The following is a 19883-nucleotide window of genomic DNA, read 5'->3' on the forward strand; positions in this document are numbered from 1 at the left end:
AAGTAAACATTAACTAGTAACTCAGAAACACAAGCATTGATAAAATACTAAAGTGAAGAAACAGTCTTCTGTTTCACTTGAAAATCCTAAATCACACTGCAGGTAAATTATTTGAGAGTCATTAAAAATGTTACTTCTTAGACTACTTTGTACTACAACTTAATATCAATTTAAGTATTCCAATTAAGGCAAAACCAACTCTTCAACTTCATACAGCTGTGATTTGTTATTTGACTCATATTAAAAATAAAAACCCCCAGTTTTCCCCATTCTCTCATTTTCCATTTCGGAATTTCACTTCTTTTTCTGTGGTATTCAGCACTAGTAATTAAAACTATTGTCTAGATTGTAGACCAAATCTAGACAATCTCTTTAATTTTTCTAATAAAGAGATCACATGGTTCACACCTTTGTCCTCCCATCTCCTTATTATTTTTAAGCCTCTTCACAGTGTCCTGAGTTCCAAATTCCTGAAAAAATACTACCTTCTCAAAACATATCAGTGCCAAAGGAAACAAAAATGAGATAAAATTACTGTGCCTGTTGTCATCAGTCTCCTCTGTAACCATCATCACTACCTTTTCCTCTGACCACCACAAAAAGAATCTTTTCTATCAGGTGGCACAACCACTGTAACAACAATACCACAGATCTAATGAGAACACCTTTCACTCTTTTTCAAGGAACATTTATAAATAAAGACATGTCTTGACTAAGACGGGAAGATGAATTTGACTTTCACTGTACAACTATCAAGTAGAAGATATTTAACCTTTGAAAAATAAATACAAGAAAATTAATTTCTTTACATGATTGTAGCCTAGAATAGTTTTACCAAAAAGGAAGGGCATACCTTTATGATGTATACTTCATCCTACAATTAATAGCTTCCAGTTTACTGAAGTAGAAACAGTAACATTCACAGAAATTCAAATTCATTACCTTGGCTAGCTCAATCTTTAACTCTTCTTTTTCTTCTTCAGAAATCATATTGCTGAAATCAACATCAGTGACCACATCTTCATCTGCTTCATGCAGTGACTGAGTTTCCAACAGGCCTTAAAAAGTTAAAAGGTCAAGACAACCATTATTAATTATTTCAGTTATGGTACTGGCCTCCCCTAAAATCTAAGAATGATATAATATTCACCCACTAGGAAAAGAAAAAAAAAACAAGAAAAAACAACCTTTTCCTTCTACAATCATTTGCATTCTGTTCCTCTTTGCTTCTGAAAAGCTATTGGAAGTATCAGAGGATAATGTCTGCACAGAAGCAGTTTAATATGTGTAAGCACCACTCATTTCCAGCAATCAACCACCTTGGACCCTACTAATCCCTGATAAGGCATTTTCTTCCTTCTAACAATACAGAAGAAAAAAAGCTTTTTCTTCTAAATAAGAAAGCTAACTAATGTGGATCACTGATGTGAAGAGTAGCAATAGTACACTGAATAATAAAGGAAGTATATTACTGAGCCAAGTTTTCTTTAAAAGTACCTCCAATTGGAGCAATTTGAAACCTTACAGATGCACACAGTTTGCAGAAGCAAATGCCACACCTATTGTTCAAATTTTCTGAATGTTAGTGAGAAGCATTCCTTGACTGCTCAATCTAAACCTGTGAAGAGGGGACAAATACACTGGACCTCCAGTTACTTTCTTCTTCTGCATGCCCAAAACCAGGGTGAGTATGTGTAATATGCAAGATAAGTGCATACATAAATGTTTGCAAGACCTGGGCCTGCCTGGCATAATAGGTACTGATGAAACAAAATATTTCCTATCCCAGTAATTCAGTGAAGAGAAGATTGCTGGGGCTCCAGCCACTAAAACAATGCAAACCATGAGGTAACAGAAAACATTATTGTTACTTTGGAACTCGTTTTAAAATTCTAGATCTCCTGTTGTGGAAGAAAAATCTCCTCCAGGTTACACCTGGGAGAGCACTTTTCCCTTTATTTCAGTTGCCTAGCAGGGTAATCAGCCATCTCTGCTGACTCCTGACACCTGTACACTGCTTAATATGGAAAGGAACAATTTCTTTCCTAGCTCCACAGAGGCCTGTGTACTCTATTATACAGAGATTAAAATACAACTTAGTTAAATTTTGGCATTAAAGAATAGAGGTTACAAGAACAAGTCTGTTGAAATTAAGTACTTTACATTTTCATGCAGAAAACTAAATTCCCTCAACCTTCTGCCATTTCCTTCACCTAGAGTCCCCCAGTGTACCTGGAATTCCTTCTATTTAACAGAACAGAACTGATTCGATTCATCCCATCAACTTCACTGCAGAATACAATGGAGTGAACTCAGCCTTGTTAATTACAATCCTCCCTGAGTAGGAAGACAAAAAGCAGCAACACAGGTGCTGAACCCCTGCCTGGCACCAAATGCAGAAATAGATCACCACCCTCAAGCACAAAACCTTTTAAAAACATGAAAGCATATAGAAGTAGTTGATATCTTAGCTATTACCCAAAAAGCAGCTAGCCAGGAAAACCCAGATTGCTGAATTCACAACAAAAGAAAAGCATATTTATTCAGTAGGAACACTCCCAAATCACCTTTATTAACACCCCTACATCTCTAAACACAATTGTTATTTGGTATTTGTTTGAGGATTAATAGTGTTGCTATGGGACTCAAGCTAAACTTAGTCTGCACAGTCTTGAAAGCAGTCTCTTTTTTCATGGATGCAGGAACAGCAGTACAGGACCTCCACATATTCATCTAAAGCACTGGTTTTCCAAGTTTCATTTAAGCAGGCCACGAACAGGTAAGGCATGAGGATAGAGCCTGGGCACTACCACTTATTAACATCTGTTTTCTTCTCCTGCTATGCCTTACACAGATTAAGTTAATTCTGTTTTTCCTGAATTTAATTTCAGTTGCTGTGCCTGCCCAGAAATTCTATTACACTAAAAAAAAAAAACACCAAAAAACCACACGAGGCATCAATGGAGCGGAAGCTGTCTTAGAACCTGTTCCTTGAACTTCCCCTCCTTCCTCCTCCATGGTCAGCTAAGGAGTCCGCATTACCTATCCCCATCTCACCACTTCTTCCATTTGCAATGACGCTCAAACCAGAGCTTAAGCAATCGATCAACAGTGAGCTCTGGGATATGCTGTCACAGGACTCTGCCCAGAGACAGATACAAGACCCAGCCCACCTCCCTCATTATCTCTTCCAGACAGCCCCTCTTCTTGTGGTGTGGGATTGCTGAAGACAAGACTGCAGGTCCTATGGTCTCATACAACCTCCTGTTGCTACAGGAAATTACACTAATAATATACTCATGTGTAACTCATTTATCCTCCACAAACAGGCAAACTAGTAATTCTCTAGACATACGTTACTTCAAAATAACAAAAAAAATCCTGCCCCCATAAAGTGTGGGAAATAATATATTAGGTTTGAATCAGTGCAAAAAGCAGTTTGGCTTCTGCTTTAAAGAAAGTTTTAGTACTTACTGTCACATATAATTAGATAAAATATGAATGAAACATAAAAAATATGGGATTATCAGTAATTAGGAACTGCAAGTCATACAGAAGGATCCAAGTTAAAACAAATAAGCAGAAAACTCTTTGTATTAGGAGATTTATATAGAAAGAAGTAGGAGGTGGATAGCTGGGGGAACACATTTATTGTGTTCTGAAAGATTCATACAACAAGATAATACAACAACCATAAAAGGAGTTCCAGTGTGCTGAAATGGGCATTTTTGAGTTTCCTCCCAAAGTTCATGGTAGCTGTGGCTAACACTGGTGACCCTAATTCTACAGTCGGCTGTTAAATCTGATTTAATGCAACTGTTTCAGCATTGATCAATACCTGCGCATATGTTTGCCAGTAGAATTGTAGGGATGACAAATTAAATAAGCCACTTAGAATCTAGAGGATCTGTAACTATTCTGCAAATTTAAAATAACCAAATAATACAGTGATAAAATCCATGACAGATTTTTAGACTTACTCAAGTATCGAAAGATTAACTACACAAAGATGTTTCAATTAGTGCTTTTTAATGTATTTGCTCTGTATTTATCTCAGACCCATCTTCTAGAGTAGTATGTATCAGACTATTTTTGTATATTGACTGTTTAAAAAAGAAAAGCAACTCCAAGACCCCCAGAAGACAAACAACATGAATGAAAAGCTCATACTATATTAACCCTAATGACAGCAAAATTCAAGAACATCAAATTTCTGTTTGTGTATATTTTCTAATATTCATTCAGGGAAATATATAGATGATCCTTTGTTTAACAAAACATTTAAGAATTGAAGTGCTTTTACAGCTCTGCTTTTTTGTTTTCCAACCAATTAAAAATACCATATCTACCTTATTATCTAGCATTCACATCAAATAGTGAGAAAACAAATTACATAACCCTTCTAGTATGCAAAATGACTTGTTACAGCTTCCTTTGCTATGTCATTAGAGTTCCTTATTTAAATCTGGAAAACACTTGTTTACAAATTTAAATTGCAATTAAATCTTCAAAGGGATGACATGGTAAGTAGAACAAAGGAACTGTCCAGACACTGCATTAGTGTCTTTGATCTTCTTTAAAATGTAGTCTTAATGCCAGATATAGAGATTAGGGGGGGAGAAGGGAGACCAGAAGCATGTACTAAATAACTAAATTGATCAGAAAAAGCTATCAGAAGTTGCAAGGATTTCCATACCATTTTTTCCACTACAAAGTTATTACGGGAAGATCAAAATAGGAAAATGTTACCATTTAATCCACCTAGAAAACAAACTACTGAAGGAAGATCTTCCCTTCTGTGTCTGGTTCTAACTGTGGACAAGTCTAAACTTGTCTTGAACTTGCTTAGGCTTGAGCCTAACAATTACTTTACAGCCTGACATTCTCCTACAGGACTCAGAATATAAGGTTGATTTTGAAGTTATGATTGAAAAACAAACTCACAGGCTGGTTTCACCTTGGTTCAGAGAAGGAAAAATTCAAGATGCACAGGTGATGTAGATCAAAAATGTAAGCACTACAGAAAAATGTAGATTCTACTTTCTGCAACCATGTGGGCTCAGTCTCCTTGCTCTGAGTATGCTCCTTGGAAGAGAGAGATGGATAGGCAAGTGTCTTCATTCCCTCTCTACTGAGCTTTGGGTTGGGGGTAGTGTCAAGGAAAGGGAGGGAATACAGCTTTTGAGTGTTCAAGAGCTCTAGGATGTAGTCTAAAATCTCGGAGTAGGTGTCCCTACTGGTCATCCTGGAGCAGCTTATTACTGACTTTATTAAGGCTTTCCCTTCCATCTCTTAACCCTTGCAAACCAAGCACTAAAAAAATCATAGTTATATAGTTATAACTATCTCATAGTTATGAGATAGATTGGCAGGTTTCCAAACAAAGAATGCTTTCATTTGAAGCTCCTGGATAACAGCCAGTAATCACAGTACTGTGATTCTTTTCTCTGTTTTAGTATAGTAAGAAGAAATTAATCATACCTTGAGGATATCTCTACCTTATTTTTCCCCCAGAAACCCTGACACAACTGCCAATCTATACCAGTGAAAAGAGACAATCTACACACAAAAAACTGGCAGAAAAGAGACTCAACAGCTTGACCACTGCACCAAGAAGCCATACACATTGATAAAGAGCTTGATAATCATCCCAAAGATGGAAACACAGTGGATAAAAGTGAGAATAGCAATAACAGTAAAAAAAAAAATACATATTACTTACTTCAACCTAAGATTTCAACCTGGGAACTGATCTTCCAAGCAAAATAATTATCTGAAATGTCCAGGAATGCAGGGATGATCTTACACATTTTACCCAATAGCAAGCTCTCTTTGTATAGAATAATAATCCTGAATGCCTGGATAAGACAAGGGTAACATTTTCAAGCTGTAGCTATGGAAAAACAAAGCAACTGCTGTGAAATGTTACAGCTTAAACACAGTAGAACGTTCCTTCTATTATGTCAAACTGAAAGTAATGACAGCACTGTACCACTTTCTGTGCTTTCTATTGATCATTCTTGCACAACTTTCTGTGAGGTTAGTGGTAAGAAAAAAAGCCTCAAGTCGAGGAGTTGTCATCTCTTTCTTTAGGAAGAACAGGGAAAAAAAGGAAAAAGATGAAGTCACAATGGAAAAATAGGGAATGAGAAAGCAGATGACACTACATCACAAAAGGGGCTTGTTCTCTGCAAACAAGGTACTCCAGAAACTGTAACACACAGCATAAAACAAATGAAAGAATAATGCATATATAATCAAACTAGAGAAAAAGCAGTGTAGGGTAAGATAAGAGCTATGACATGGAAATGCTGGCAGTCAGAGGCGGAAGTTGTCAGTCACATTTCTTAAATCCACCCTTTCATAATAAAAATACATGAAAGTACATTTTTCTCATCTCCCAGTAGAGAGGCACCTGGGGTCCCATCCTCAGCTGGTAGAAGTGACGGCAATCCCATGAATTGTATAATTAAGATCACGCATCTGCTTCACTGAATCAAAACCACTGAAACTTAATGGCAGGATTTAATAACCTTTCTCTCCTAAGAATGAATCAGTTTATTGTACTTTTCTAAAGCCAGGTGCAAAAGAATATAATTAGATAGCAATCTAACTGCAGTATAATTAAACTCACAAGCCTCCTCAATTAACTTCCAACAATGTATCTGCACTGTAAGAAGTAATAAAATTATGTATTTTTAATTACAAAATAAATTCTTCATGTGTCCTTCAGATTACAAAACACAGAACTAACAAGATCTTTAAAAGTGTAATTTAAAAATGAGCAAAAGCCTGCTGCAGCCAGCAGGTTGCTTGCTTTCCCCATACCGTCATTCAGCTATTTCAACATGTAAGGCAAATGTGTCACTTTTGGTCCTGTAAATGTACTAGGGAAAATACACAGAAGACAATTATAAATGGGTACATGATAGATTCTTTATTCTCTTCAGGCTCAAATTCATTACTCCCATTGCTTTAATACAGAATAAATGTCTACATTGTTACATATACCGAAGTACACATTCAGGAATGCTGGGAGAAAAGGGACAAATTATCTTTCTCCTCTATGATCAGTCTCTCATACTGGGAGAGTAAAGATCAGAGTTTTAAAGGAGCAGGACTGCCTTTTTGCATACTGTTTGGCACAAAACATCCATAATCTGTGACTAAGCTTTTTAGGCAGCATAATTATAAATTAGCAACAAAATATCACAGAATAGTTTGAGCTGGAAAGGACTTAAAAGATCACCTAGTTCCAACCACCCTGCCGTGGCAGGGACACCTTCCATTAGACCAGGTTGCTCAAAGCCTCATCCAAGCTGGCCTTGAGCACTTCCAAGGATGGGGCATCCACAACTTCTCTGGGCAACCTGTTCCTTTGTCTCAGCACTCTCACTGTAAATGGTTTCTTCCTAGTATTTGATCTAAACCTACTCTCTGTCAGTTTAAAGCCATTTCCCCTTGTCCTGCCACTACATGCCTGTTGCAGTGCATGTGGCAGTGGCCACTGCAGCAGAGCATTCAGACAACCAGTGCAGAGGCCTCCAGAACACAGAGGTCTGATTCCCACCCCTGGGTTATGGCGAGTTGTCACATTCCTAGTAGTTCTTAGTTTACATGTTTTAAGTTTATTGGTGCAGGAATTGTCCACCCAGTTTTATGTATAACTCATGTTTATGTTTTTCCCCTAGTTACTTATGCATTAGTTCTGGAAAGTTCTCCCTTCTTCGACGCCCCATTGGTCTACTCATATAATTCCCTCCCTTAAGTTATCCCAATTGTATATTCCTCTGTTATCTCCTCCTCCTCAGTCGATCCCCATTGGTTGTTTCCCTTTGTTCCACCTCCATATAAAATAGCCTGTTCTCTTTCAGTCCTTTGTTCCTGGACCCTCCACCGGCAGGAAACCAGCTGGAATCTACACAGAGAGCCCTCTCTCATCCTTTGCCTCTGCCGACGCTTTTACACCACCTTTGTTTGGGGCTCGCTCCTTGCGAAGGAGGCAGCTTTCCCTCCTTGCTGCAGCTGACTCCTGCCTGCAGCAGCAGAAGCCAAGGACGTCTGCAGCTGGATGCTGTGCTGACTCGGGCAGCCCCAACAGTGTCACATGCCCTTGTGACAGATCCCTCTCCAGTTCTCTTGTAGAACCCTTCAGGTACTGGAGGGTGCTGTAAGGTCTTCTCAAAGCCTTTTCTTCTCCAAGCTGAACAACACTAAATCTCCTAAACTGTTTTCATAGGAGAGGATCCAGATCTCTCATTATCTCTATGTCCCTCCCGGTCTTTCTTAAGTTGGAGGCCCCAGAGCTGACATCACTCCCTAAGCTGGGAGAAAGGAACAGATCCTTTGCCCAGAGTTTTTCTTAATTGTTTATGTTACATGATGTAAAAGCTCACGGCCGCCAAGACGAGGCAGTGAATCAACACACTTCTCAGAGCAGAGCAGACATGTCCTATGTGTTGTGTCCTCCTCCTTCCCAGCCCCCCATTTTTTAACCACCACCTGCTTCACCCCTTAATCCCTTCATAATTAAGACTAGCTACTTTGCACCAGTGCACTTTTGCCTTCAGGGGGCGGGGGGCGGGGGGACAGGAATTGTGTGTCATATGACACTGGAAACTTCACTAGTCTTCCCTAAATAAACATGACCTACTCCTGGATGCATCTACCTGCAACACAATGGTATTCCTATTTAAAACCAATAAAAATAAAGCTCATTTATATGAATATTGTTTGAAAACAATGCATTTTAATAGAGACAATGGCCAGGTATTCTGTTGCACTGGCCTGATATTCAAGATGAAAAAAAATCTATTTTTTAAAGGAAATATATCTCTACTGCAAATATATTTTGAAGAATAGGTATTTCCTTTAATATATACTTCAAATATATCGACAAGCAGCTCGCGTGCGTGCCACTTCACTTCCTGCGAATGCACTGCCTTACAGCCAGGAAGTATTGCTGCTGTGGGTTGCTCTGACAAACCTGGAATTTGGAATTAGTGTGACAGTAATTCTCTGCACACAGGCCACACAAAATGCTTCTCAGTCAGAACAGCACCATCTATCTGGGCCTGTCTAGCTCCAAGTTTCATTTGTTTTTCCAACAAGCTTTTTTGCCAGCATCCTGTGAAATGAAGCACTTTCTATTCTGCTCCTAATGTTAAGTTCCATGTTAAGGCCTTCAGAATTTTTGGCATCATTAGCTTCATGGCTTTGCCCACTCAGTGTTGTGTAAAATGCCATTACAAAGAAATGTGTTTGTTTAGTGGGGCTCTGAGTGGGGGCACCTGGGGTTTAGGGCCCTGGCTATCTGTATATTTCCTGTAGAAACAGGTGGCACGCCCCATGCAGCCATCCTAGTGACACAAAGACCATGCTTCAGGAAGAGAGGCTATTTATTGGACCAGGAGACAGAGACTGGCACTTCCAGCTACACCATACAGTCTCAATCTTTGAGGTCCCTGATTCACCCTCAAATACCAGCACAAAATGGTAGCTGCCACAGGCAGAGTGTGGGCTTTTTTCTCCTTGAAGATCAGCTGAGAAGATCAGCCCTGAACCAAAGAGGGTGAGCTTCCATGACAGCTGTTGTGGGCACAGGCAGTGGCAGGCCAATGCGTAAGAGAAGGAAGGGGATTAGCTAAGCACATGGCATGAGTTGCTATGCCCCTGAGGTTGCATTAGACCACATTCAAGTGGCAAGAATATAATTCAAACCTCCAACCTAGAATCTTTACAGATCATCCAGTGTGAAATAATGCCTATTTTAACTCAGTACCTTAAGAAGGTCTAGAAAATGAGCACGAGACAGTCTTTGTCTTCTCTTCACTCTTCCACTACCTTAAGTTAGAATATTTTGTTGAGGAACTTGTTGCAAGATGGACATAACACAATGTACTTTTCTGAAATAAACTAGAATTTGAATGCTTGCATCTCTGCTAATAACTTCCATTCACATCTTCATCCCTACTCAATCGTTAAAATCCTTCTCTCTTTTTACCCTCCCGATCCTTCTTACCCATCCCCCATCTCACATGCAGCACATAACTATGACCAAAATACTGCAGCTCCCTTTCCAGGACATGCCCATGCTTCATATTTCTGTGCAGAACTGGACACAACTGAGAAACCTTCTAATTCTGGCTCTAGGTCTAAATCTGGTCCCGTCTTTGAGCCTCTCCCAAATGGGTACAAACTATTATCATTACATACTCTTCTTTATTCCTTGGCTTACTGCAGGCTTCATCTATATTGCTGATTACCTGTGCTTCTCTGTTTTTTGAAGCAATTTAGAACCAAGAGAACACATTTTTCCTCCACCTGTAGTATTTGACTTCCAGTTTCCTGATAATATCTGTTATTTAGCTGTGCAAAGACCTTACTTAAGTCTTCAAGTCTGCATTGTAATTCACTTTATATGAATGTATGAATGACATAATTCAGCAGGTTTGTTTTTTTTTTTTTAAGTCAGTCAGGCTATTCAAGTAATTGCTCCTTCTTCACCGTCATCTTTTCTTTGCTATCAAAGCTTCTGAACCACCTGTCCCACTACATGACTGAAGGATTTTCTTTTACAAGAGCACACGGCTTAACTGGTTCTTCATATGCACATAATAGTGCACAGCACTGGTTAGATAATTACATGGCAAACATCATTCTCTCTGATTATGACTTTGATTCCTTCCTCCCACAATAATAAGTTAATAGCTGTTATCTACCTAAAATACTTTGAGCACAAGATAATCTTCTGTTCCTGGCATAATTGCCCCTCTAACTCTGTAATGTACATACATTTTACTCGTCTCTAAGAAAAATCTGGATGTGTTTAAATACTACTACCTCTGATCACTTTTTAATGAAAATTTAGCATGCACCAGCCCAGCATGCACCAGAGAAAGAATATAAAGTATCTAAGGCCTTCAGAAGATCTTCAATCTAGACACATTTGCTCCACATCATCCTCTAAAAATCTCTTAGCGTGACCTGAAATCTACTCTGTGCATTTAAGAATATTTTAATTCAAGTAAGAAATATAGAAAGAGGAATTAGATAAGCACCTAAAATGCCTACGATAACATCACCTTGACAAGTTACTACTAAATCCACCAAGAGCACAATGAAAACAGTTACTCCAAGGAAACCATGCAGAAGTATTTAAAAACTTGTACAGGGTTATGAGCAAGCTTTTTGTAACCACAAACCTGCATCCCCTTAGTCCCACCCAGGTGGCAAGGCAATTTCCTGGTGAGGAAGCTGGTGAAAAGACAATTGAACAAACAGGTAAACACAGAAAAATCTAACTCCTTACTGAAGAAGCAAAAACAGAAAGCATTACCTCCCTTCAGCTACCATTTATAAATATTTACAGAATATAAATCATGCAACCTTTTAAATTCATACCATATGTAGTTTTAAAATATGCTTTCCATGCTTTACTTACAATTTATGTGTTAGTAACTTTATTGGGCAATTACTAAATAAAATTTGAAAGCATGGCACAGGTACTGAAGAGAGACAATTTATGTATTTGGATGGCTAAAGAGGAAGGGTGTTTCACAAGTTAATGCAAAACCCAGAGAGAAATCAGACTGTATAAATGCAAAGAAAAAACAGAAAGAATAGTTCAAAATAGAGAAAGAAATAGATTGGAGAGGATCTGGTCCTAACAACTTCATTGATCAACAAACAAAAGTAGCCCTTTCAGCAAGAAAGCACATGAAAATAAACTGTGCTGCCTGCTACGTAAACATTTTGTGCAAACATGTTTCACTGGGAAAATCAACACCATATCTGTAGGCACTTCACACTTGTATGAATATCAAAAATGTTTTCCGAGTGTAGCTTTAGGTCTCTCTCTGCCTACAGCACCACTAGAGCTCCTGTGCACTTTCATTATGTTCTTGGTGGACAGCAAGGATAATTGCAGGCTAGAATATATTAGTGGGGATAGCAGGACAACTTCACATAAACCAGACCCCAGAAGACCAACAAAAAAACCCAGAAGTAAGCATTCTTCCTGACAGCCCTCCTTGCTTCAGAAGGAACTGACTGCTCAAGACATAGCAGTGCCTTCCATTTCTGGAAATGACACAAGACATTAGACTTCCTTCAGTTCTTTATACCCCCAACCTGCTTCTCTGAGCTCCCTGGAATCTCCTTCAGTGACTAGAAATGCAAAGATGTAAAATAATTATCCAAGAACTGGATTCCTGACTACACAGCTCCTAAGTATCTGAAAGTCCATTAGCTGGACAGCAGACTAAATGGGAGAAGCTATATTATCTGGCCATCAGATACGCACACATAACCTTGACTTTTCCTTTTCTCTGTAAACCTATCTTTATAAATTTTACTGTTGTATTATTATTTGGCTGCTGTAAAAGCCTGGGATTTTAGCTACAAGCATGAGGTATCTTTGAACAACCACCTTACATAAGAAAACATGACAGATAATTTGAAGAGAATACAAGAAATTCCTAGTACTTTCTAAAGCTATTTGCAGTGGAGTCTTTCTTGTCTGCTTGGGGATCCAGTAGTGGATCCTTCACTTTATTATGTTGTGGATCCTTCACTTTATCATGCTGTTAACCCATGACATTAATATAAACACAATAACAATTTGCTGGAATAAGTAACAAAGAATCAAGAAGTTCAAGAAATCTTACACAGAAGTCATTAATTAACAAGAGCAGCCATTTAGAAGCCCTTTTAATTATCTAGAGATTTTAAATCCTACCAGCACAGAAAAGGTAAAATGTACCCGAGCGGGAGAGGGAAAATTGAAGACACTGTAAGACCTTTATCATCATGGTGGGATGGCACTTCAGGAAGTACCACTTCATAATTGTGGTATTCTTGCACCTGTTGTACACTTTCTGATAAGAACATTTGCAACAAGATCCTCACTGATGCTGTTCTGTTTGTTTGTACGAAGTGAAAAAGGGAATGAGAGACAGCACAAGAGAAAGAAAAGGGAGATTCACTGTTAAAGTACAATACAAGCACTTGCTAAATATGTCTTTTACAGTTACCTGCAACACTGAACCACATCATGGATGTAGAAGTGGAATGATGATAGCCTAGTTAGATATGATTTTAATCTACAGACCTCAAAGATGGCCAAGTAATATTACCTCTGTCATAAAGAATCAAACAAATCCACCAATATGCTCTGGGTTTTGAAGAAGGTCACTGTGACGTCTGATACTAAAATCTGTATTTGCCAGTCCTCTCTCACCATTTCTCACACAAGATGGGTTAAAAGCATGGAGCAGCCAAAAGGCCCAGTTTAGACAGCAGTGATATGACTGCAGCATGCTAAATATATAAAATTTGCCATTGCAACTGTGCATTTCTATGACATACAAATAAAATCAGATAAAACTAGCCTGCCGAGATCTCATATTTATCTATTACCTCAAGAGTTATTTTCTAATTAAAAAGAAATAATTAATTTTACCCTGAAAACACTTTTTGAATCAAAGGCTGAGTACATTCTTTCTAAATACGAATTCCAGGATTGCATTGAAACAAGCTACCAATTGATACATAAACTTCTAAATATGGCAACATTTCTTCAAACCTCCTGCAATCTTTGGCCAAGGTTGTGTCACATCCTTCAAGCAGCACATGGCCTAAGCAAAGCACCTCAAAGTTCCACACATTTCTGTACTGTACTAGTCAGCGAGGCACATCAGGACAGCATCAGCAAACTCATCTTTCCACTAGGGCACTTTTGAAACAGAGAGCAGACTCAGATTATACTTGTACTGCTTTGTAGGACTCATACCACCAGCCCTGTCAAAATAAGAAGATACAGGAGAAAAAAATAGAGCAAGAATTTAAAAACATGATTTGGGCTTAGATGTCTTTGTTTTAGCATGTTCTGCATTTTATATCCTCATGGCTGCAAAACTGTCGATGTTAAAAAGCCTTGCAAGACTGGCCCTAGATTTTAGAGGAGGTCTCTCTTTTGTATCTCATTTCCAAGTCCCACAGTATGCTATTTTCAGTTCTCAGGTGTAGAATGACGCCACTCAAATTTTCTCAGCCTCAGCAAGCTGAATTTCAACCTGTGACAAGAGTCATGAAGCTGAAAACAGTACAGGTTCAAAAGTGTGAAAGAGAAGCACTGCTTTTGATTTCAGACATTTACTTGCTTAAATCTGATATACCAAATAACTCATTCCACGCATGCATTTTCTCTCCTTGTAGTATAAAAAGCATGAAAGAGCTATTATTTCGAGCTTTGTGCACTCTTGTTAAATATTTAAGAATCCTATTATAAATTACAACCCTGCCTTTTTCACTTGACCTCCTCTTCATGTGGTCTGATTAACGCAGCAGCTGAAACTTCCATCGTGCAGTGAAATAAGCAGGTTATCACTGGCTGGTTCAATTACTGCAATATCCTCCTGACCCTTTGCAAAGTCCTCTCTCCTGCTTTCCATAGCAGGGCAATGGTGAGCTCCAGAAGGCGGTACAGAGACAGCACAAACCCCTGGATAACTAGAGTGAATCCTGATGCCTCATAAAGCACATGTGGATGGGCACTTCTCATAAAACAATTACACTCTATCAGCTCCAAACCAGCAGCTTTACTCTGTCCTTAGGGAAAAGGTGAACATAGAACAAAAGAGTCAGTGCTCCTTGGTAAAGCACCAGCCTCAAACACAAAGGTAAGGAAGATGCTGCCCTCTCCAGCAAGACACTGCTTTGGTGTGATGGCCACAGCACTGCTGCTGCAGTGAGGTAACATCACCATGTGTTCTCTATACCCACCTTCCCACTGCAAGATTCATTCTATCCAGATTCCTGTCTGGATTAGTAACCACATGAGTAGCTAGCAAGGACAGAGAATGCTGACCGAGCTGCCAATGCCATTTTGGCAAGTCTCGTACACCATATCACAGGTAACATAAGTCTTCCTCACCACTGCCTCTCACCATGGAGACCTGAGACCACCTGACTCTGAGATGGAAGGTGCCACTGTGGCAGGGAAAGGGCACTGGGCTAATGTTGTGACTTCCAACGATATTCCTCTGATCACAAGCTCCAGTCTAATGGCACATGCCAAGGTGCTGCCCCTCTGCTCTGTAACATCACAGGGCAGATGCAGCTGGCTTGAGGATCCCAGAAGGAGTGTGCCAGCTGCATGCAGCAGAAGGAGGAAGTGAGGTTCTGCAAGCCTGTGAGACACAGGCCTCGAGAAGGAGTCATCCAACATCTGAACTAACCCCAGCTCTCACCACAATACCTGACCGGGGTGAGTGTAGCTACCGCAAGCTATTGTGGCTACAATGAACAACTGGCTGAGGATGCAGAACATCAGCAACAGCTCTAAGAAGAATTTCTAGGACAGGGAAATGCCTCAAAAACCCTTTTGGAGGCCAGGAGTGCAAGCAGCTGGTTGAGCTACCTGTGTAGGTAAAAGGGAGCAGAAAGCTGCACATCAAAGCTTTTTTATCAGAGTAAGAATCAAGAGAAGATGTGACAGGGAAAGAAGGTACAATTATATCTGGATGTATGAAGAAATGGAGAATTACTGCAAAAGGAGAGAAATGTATTTTGAGCAAAGCTCCAGTGTTAAAAAGTCACATGGCATTCTCAGATGAGAGACAGAGTAAGACATCCATCTGTCATTATTACAGGACATTCACAGTTTTAAACTGAAAAGCAGGACTACACAGGATAGTCACTTAATCTGGAACTGGAGTAGAATGAGTATGATGAGAGGCAAATACAAAGTTCTGATCTTATTCTCTTTCAAAAAGAGACACTGTTCTTCAGATTTCCAGACTTTTCACTTGAGAAATGACTGACAGCCATAGGAAGGAAAACAAATACGCTCTTATGAAATTTTCAGCACCTTGTACAAGTATAGCTGGTGTGTTCCTGGATCAGCTCTTCCATTAAGAGCAAAAAGTAATCAAAGAGAAAAGCACTCACAGGCTTAAAGATAAAATTTATGTAAAGTAAAATTTATTATTTTTATTACACATATGGATTTGTTTACATGGAACATATGGTTATTTCTTTAGAAAATAATTTTAACATTAATTACTATTACCCTCTGTCTGCTTGACTCTCTCATCTAGTTCATTCACATGAATGCTGCCAGATATATTCAATATGTTTAAGTATAATGGTAATTCCTTTTCAGTCCATGAACTCTCTCTACTTTAAAGTAAACTCTCTTAAAGTAAATATCAGAGCATTTAATTTTCACAGTCTTTGGGGCATGGACAGATATTATATTGTGCCTTGAACCACCCAGAAACTCGTGGTGTTTAGCTGTGACCTCTACCTTGATACACTTACACATAATATTTTTCTTTTGCCCACAGTTGCATTAAGATTTATAGAGTTGACTCATGCTGCTGTGTAAAAATAAAATTATTTTCCTGCTCTGAAGAAATCTGTGCTTTATACTTGCATGTATTTCTTGAACATGAAATTGTACTACTCAGGCATAGCATGCCTTAAGGACAATATAAAATGGCACAAACACAATTATGTAGAAAAGTCTTTTTGAAGAAAATCTTTTAAAGTGTTCAACATGAGAAATTCAACAGCGCTTTTAAATGCATAGCTTTTACTCCGTCTTTTCAGCTGGAATACAATACCCCAGCAGAGCACACTGGAACATACCATTCAGGATTCCTTTCTCTGTGGGCATCTGAAAGTTTTTTAGAAGCAATTAATAAATTCATTCAAATGTATATACATTTCTCCTGCTGCTTAAGGAGATATTGGAAGTAGAGCAGTCTTTCAAGAAAATTGTTACTGTGTTGTTAGCAAACTCTGCTGTAACCGTGCTCTGCAAAACGTGTAAGTGGGATTGAAAACTTCAGATTTCTGGCCAGTGCTTGGATGTACTTAGTTGAATTTGACAGCATTAGACACATATAGGTTGAATTCTTTTTGCCAGCAAGGCTCCATAACTGCAGTAGCATGCACTAAATGAAGTCTAGAAGGAAAGGGAGGGTAAAAACAAAGCTTTGCTGGCATGCAAATACCTTCCACAAAAATCCTGGATTGTACTGCTAATTTATCAAAGCAATACTTTTTTTAAAATTATTTTTAGTAATGGGACACTGTTCGGAGAGACTGTAGAAATAAAACACACAGGTGAAAAACTGAAGAAAAAAGCGACTAAAGAATTGAGTACAGGTAAAATTTTACATGCTCTCACTAGCCAATAGATACTCATCCAGAAGAAGAATTTATTCAAGATCTGGGGAAGTAACAAAGTTCCTGATCCAAATACATTAGCAAAACACATTTATTGACCTAAATTTTTAACACATACTGAGAATGTATTTACTCACCTTACTAGTCAGAGAAGGTACAAGATTCACATGTACATATACCACTATCCAGCTAATCAGAATCCAATACTGTTTTCCATCAGTTCTACAAAGCAGGAAATTATCAAAATTCTGTATCATGCAAAGTTCCTGTTTAAAGAACAGGAGCTCCCATCACAGTACCTATACAGATGTATTCCAGAAAGTAGTTTAAATAACAGCCTGATGCTGTAGTCTTAACACTAACTTTAAAAATACCCCAAGAACTGAGCCACAAATCAGTTCTTGGGGTTTTAAAAATTTTTTTAAATTATTTTAAATTTTTTAAAATTTTTTTTAAAAAAAATTATTTTGCCAGGCAGCTTCAGCCATGCATCCATTGGGACAGCACATACACAACGCTTGCCAGAAAGGCTCTCATTCACAAGCATCATGAACTCAAATTTCCCACTGTATTCCTTTACATACAAACGTATTTGCAGACAGCATTGCCTCTTTTAAGTGTATTTGTTTAAGGCAGATTTTAACTATCCTGGAAGCCTGTTTTTTCAGTTAGTTTCTATGAGCATATGTCTCTTGCTTATTTCATCTCCCTGTTTTATAGATGACATAAAATGCTTTGTAAACAGTCTGATTTTGCAGAAATGTTTGTACCACGTGCTTAGTCCTGTGTGACGAAGCCATGAGATTCTTTAGAAAACAAGAGCAAGATTATAAAGGTGAGCAAGACCTGTCTATGCTAAATCTCTTCGGTTGACCCAAACATCATTTATAACTCGCGTGAAAAGTTTCTTCTGTTCTTTGGAGGCCAATTAATTTTATCCAGAGAGAGGTATGAACAACTAAGTAAGCCATAAGTGGTGCAATAGAAAATGCTCACTTTAAGTGAATGAATGCCGCGTTTGCAAAGCTGCAGAAATATTTTAGCGGATCCAATTTTAAGCGGCTCTCGATGGATCCAGAGCTCTGCTGGAAGCCGAGTGCCAGGGTCCCTGCTGCTGGAGGCGGCTCTCGCACTCCGGCAACCTCCAGGACGGGGGTGGCGATGCCGGCTCCGGCCCGCACCGTCCCGCTTGTCCCCGGGAGGCAGCGGCTGGAGCCCGACCGGGGTGGGGGACGGCCAGCGGGGCAGGACACACAAAAATACCTCAACCAACCAACAAACCCCTATGGGACTAACTTAACACAGAGTTGTCAGCCAGCTACCTGACCGCGAAATGTCTAAAGCCAGCAGGAGGAGAAAGCGGCCGCCAACATCCCAGCCATAAGGAAAGCCAACGGGATCCCGGCTCGGGATGGAGGACAGGGGGCAGGGCGAGGATACCCCGCCGGCCGGGCCGGGCCGGGTCATGCCGCTCTCCCCGAGCTGAGCCGGGCAGCGCCCACGGGGAGCCGCTCACGGGCACCGCTCACCGCGCACCTCTCACCTACCCGCGCCCCGGGCCGCGGCTCCCCTCGGGCTCTCCCCGCCCCGGGCACCCCCCGCCCCAATTCCCGCTGTCCCCGCGCCGGCTCGGCCCTCCTCGAGGGCTGAGCGCAGCCCCCGGCGGCAGGGACGGGACCCCCGCGCCGCTCCGGAGGGCTCTGTTCCCGCCGAGACTCACCGCGTGCCTGCGGCTCCATGGCAGCGCGGGGCTCAGCCGTCCGTGCGGCTCGCAGCCCGGCTCGCAGCCCGGCTCGCAGCCCGGCTCGCAGCCCGGCTCGCAGCCCGGCTCGCAGCCCGGCTCGCAGCCCGGCTCGGGCGGCGCTGACAGTCGGGGCCGGGCCGCGCCGCCGCCCCCCGCCGCTCCCGCCCCCGCCCCCGCGCCGCCGCCGCCGCGCGGCGCCCCCTTGCGGCCAGGTCCGGGCGGCGCCGCTCAGCCCGGGCCGCCCCACGGCCGAGCCTCGTGCCCGCTCTCCCGCCGCACGGGCCCGGGCCCGGGCCAGCCCCTCAGCGCCAAGGGTTCCTCAGCGCCAAGGGTTCCTCAGCGCCAAGGGTTCCTCAGCGCCAAGGCTTCCTCAGCGCCAAGGCTTCCTCCGCTGCTCTTCGCCGTCTGCCCCGCATTACACCGCAGGCTGTCACGGCTATCCCCCGCTGAGGGGAAGCAAGGAGCCGCAAGGCACCGGCAGAACAGGCTCGCCACATGAGCAAAGGCGTACCTGGTGTATCAGCGACGCAGTGAAGTGGCAGGTGCCTGAAATGACGGAGTTCATGGCTTATCCGAGCACCTGTGGACGTCAAGTTCTACTTCCTCCTATGGCAGAAGCACGGGAATACATCCAGAGGAATGACAGAGCGTATGCTGTCATGTGTACTTATCAGCTTAAGTAAAAATTACATTTTTTCCCAGCACATAGGTCTGTACCCTGCTATTACTGTGTGGAGTGACCATACACAGTTCACACTGCAGCACAGATTTACCCTAGGTTTGCTCATGCCAGCGTCACTTCCATACTTTGTTACCAGTCCACATTAACTTCACTCATGGATGGGTCCAGAATACTTGTTTTAGCAAGGCTGCCTTCTCCATGGCTCATTATCCGTGTATTTATCCGTCAGACACTGTATCTAATTTGAGTATATAATACCAC

At 40.9% G+C, this 19883-nt stretch overlaps 1 protein-coding gene across 5 annotated transcripts in view; it reads right to left on the reverse strand.

Moving 5' to 3' along the window:
* Positions 1-19049, reverse strand: part of TPD52L1 (TPD52 like 1) — a 49202-nt gene extending 30153 nt beyond the window's left edge. Inside the window, exons 1-2 of one of the 5 annotated variants that reach the window (XM_069010847.1) lie at positions 18917-19049; positions 943-1058 (exon numbers count right to left, since the gene is read on the reverse strand). In XM_069010847.1, coding sequence (XP_068866948.1) covers positions 943-1058; positions 18917-18935 — 135 coding nt within the window. In that variant the 5' untranslated portion in view covers positions 18936-19049. Of the gene's footprint in view, positions 1-942; positions 1059-1871; positions 1892-3042; positions 3142-3173; positions 3233-18916 lie in introns of those variants that run through there. The other 4 variants (XM_069010849.1, XM_069010850.1, XM_069010848.1 and 1 more) reach the window with 4 other exon arrangements.
* Between the last annotated feature and the right edge of the window lie 834 nt (positions 19050-19883).

Source organism: Aphelocoma coerulescens, chromosome 3, assembly GCF_041296385.1.
Source record: "Aphelocoma coerulescens isolate FSJ_1873_10779 chromosome 3, UR_Acoe_1.0, whole genome shotgun sequence".
NCBI lineage: Eukaryota > Metazoa > Chordata > Aves > Passeriformes > Corvidae > Aphelocoma > Aphelocoma coerulescens.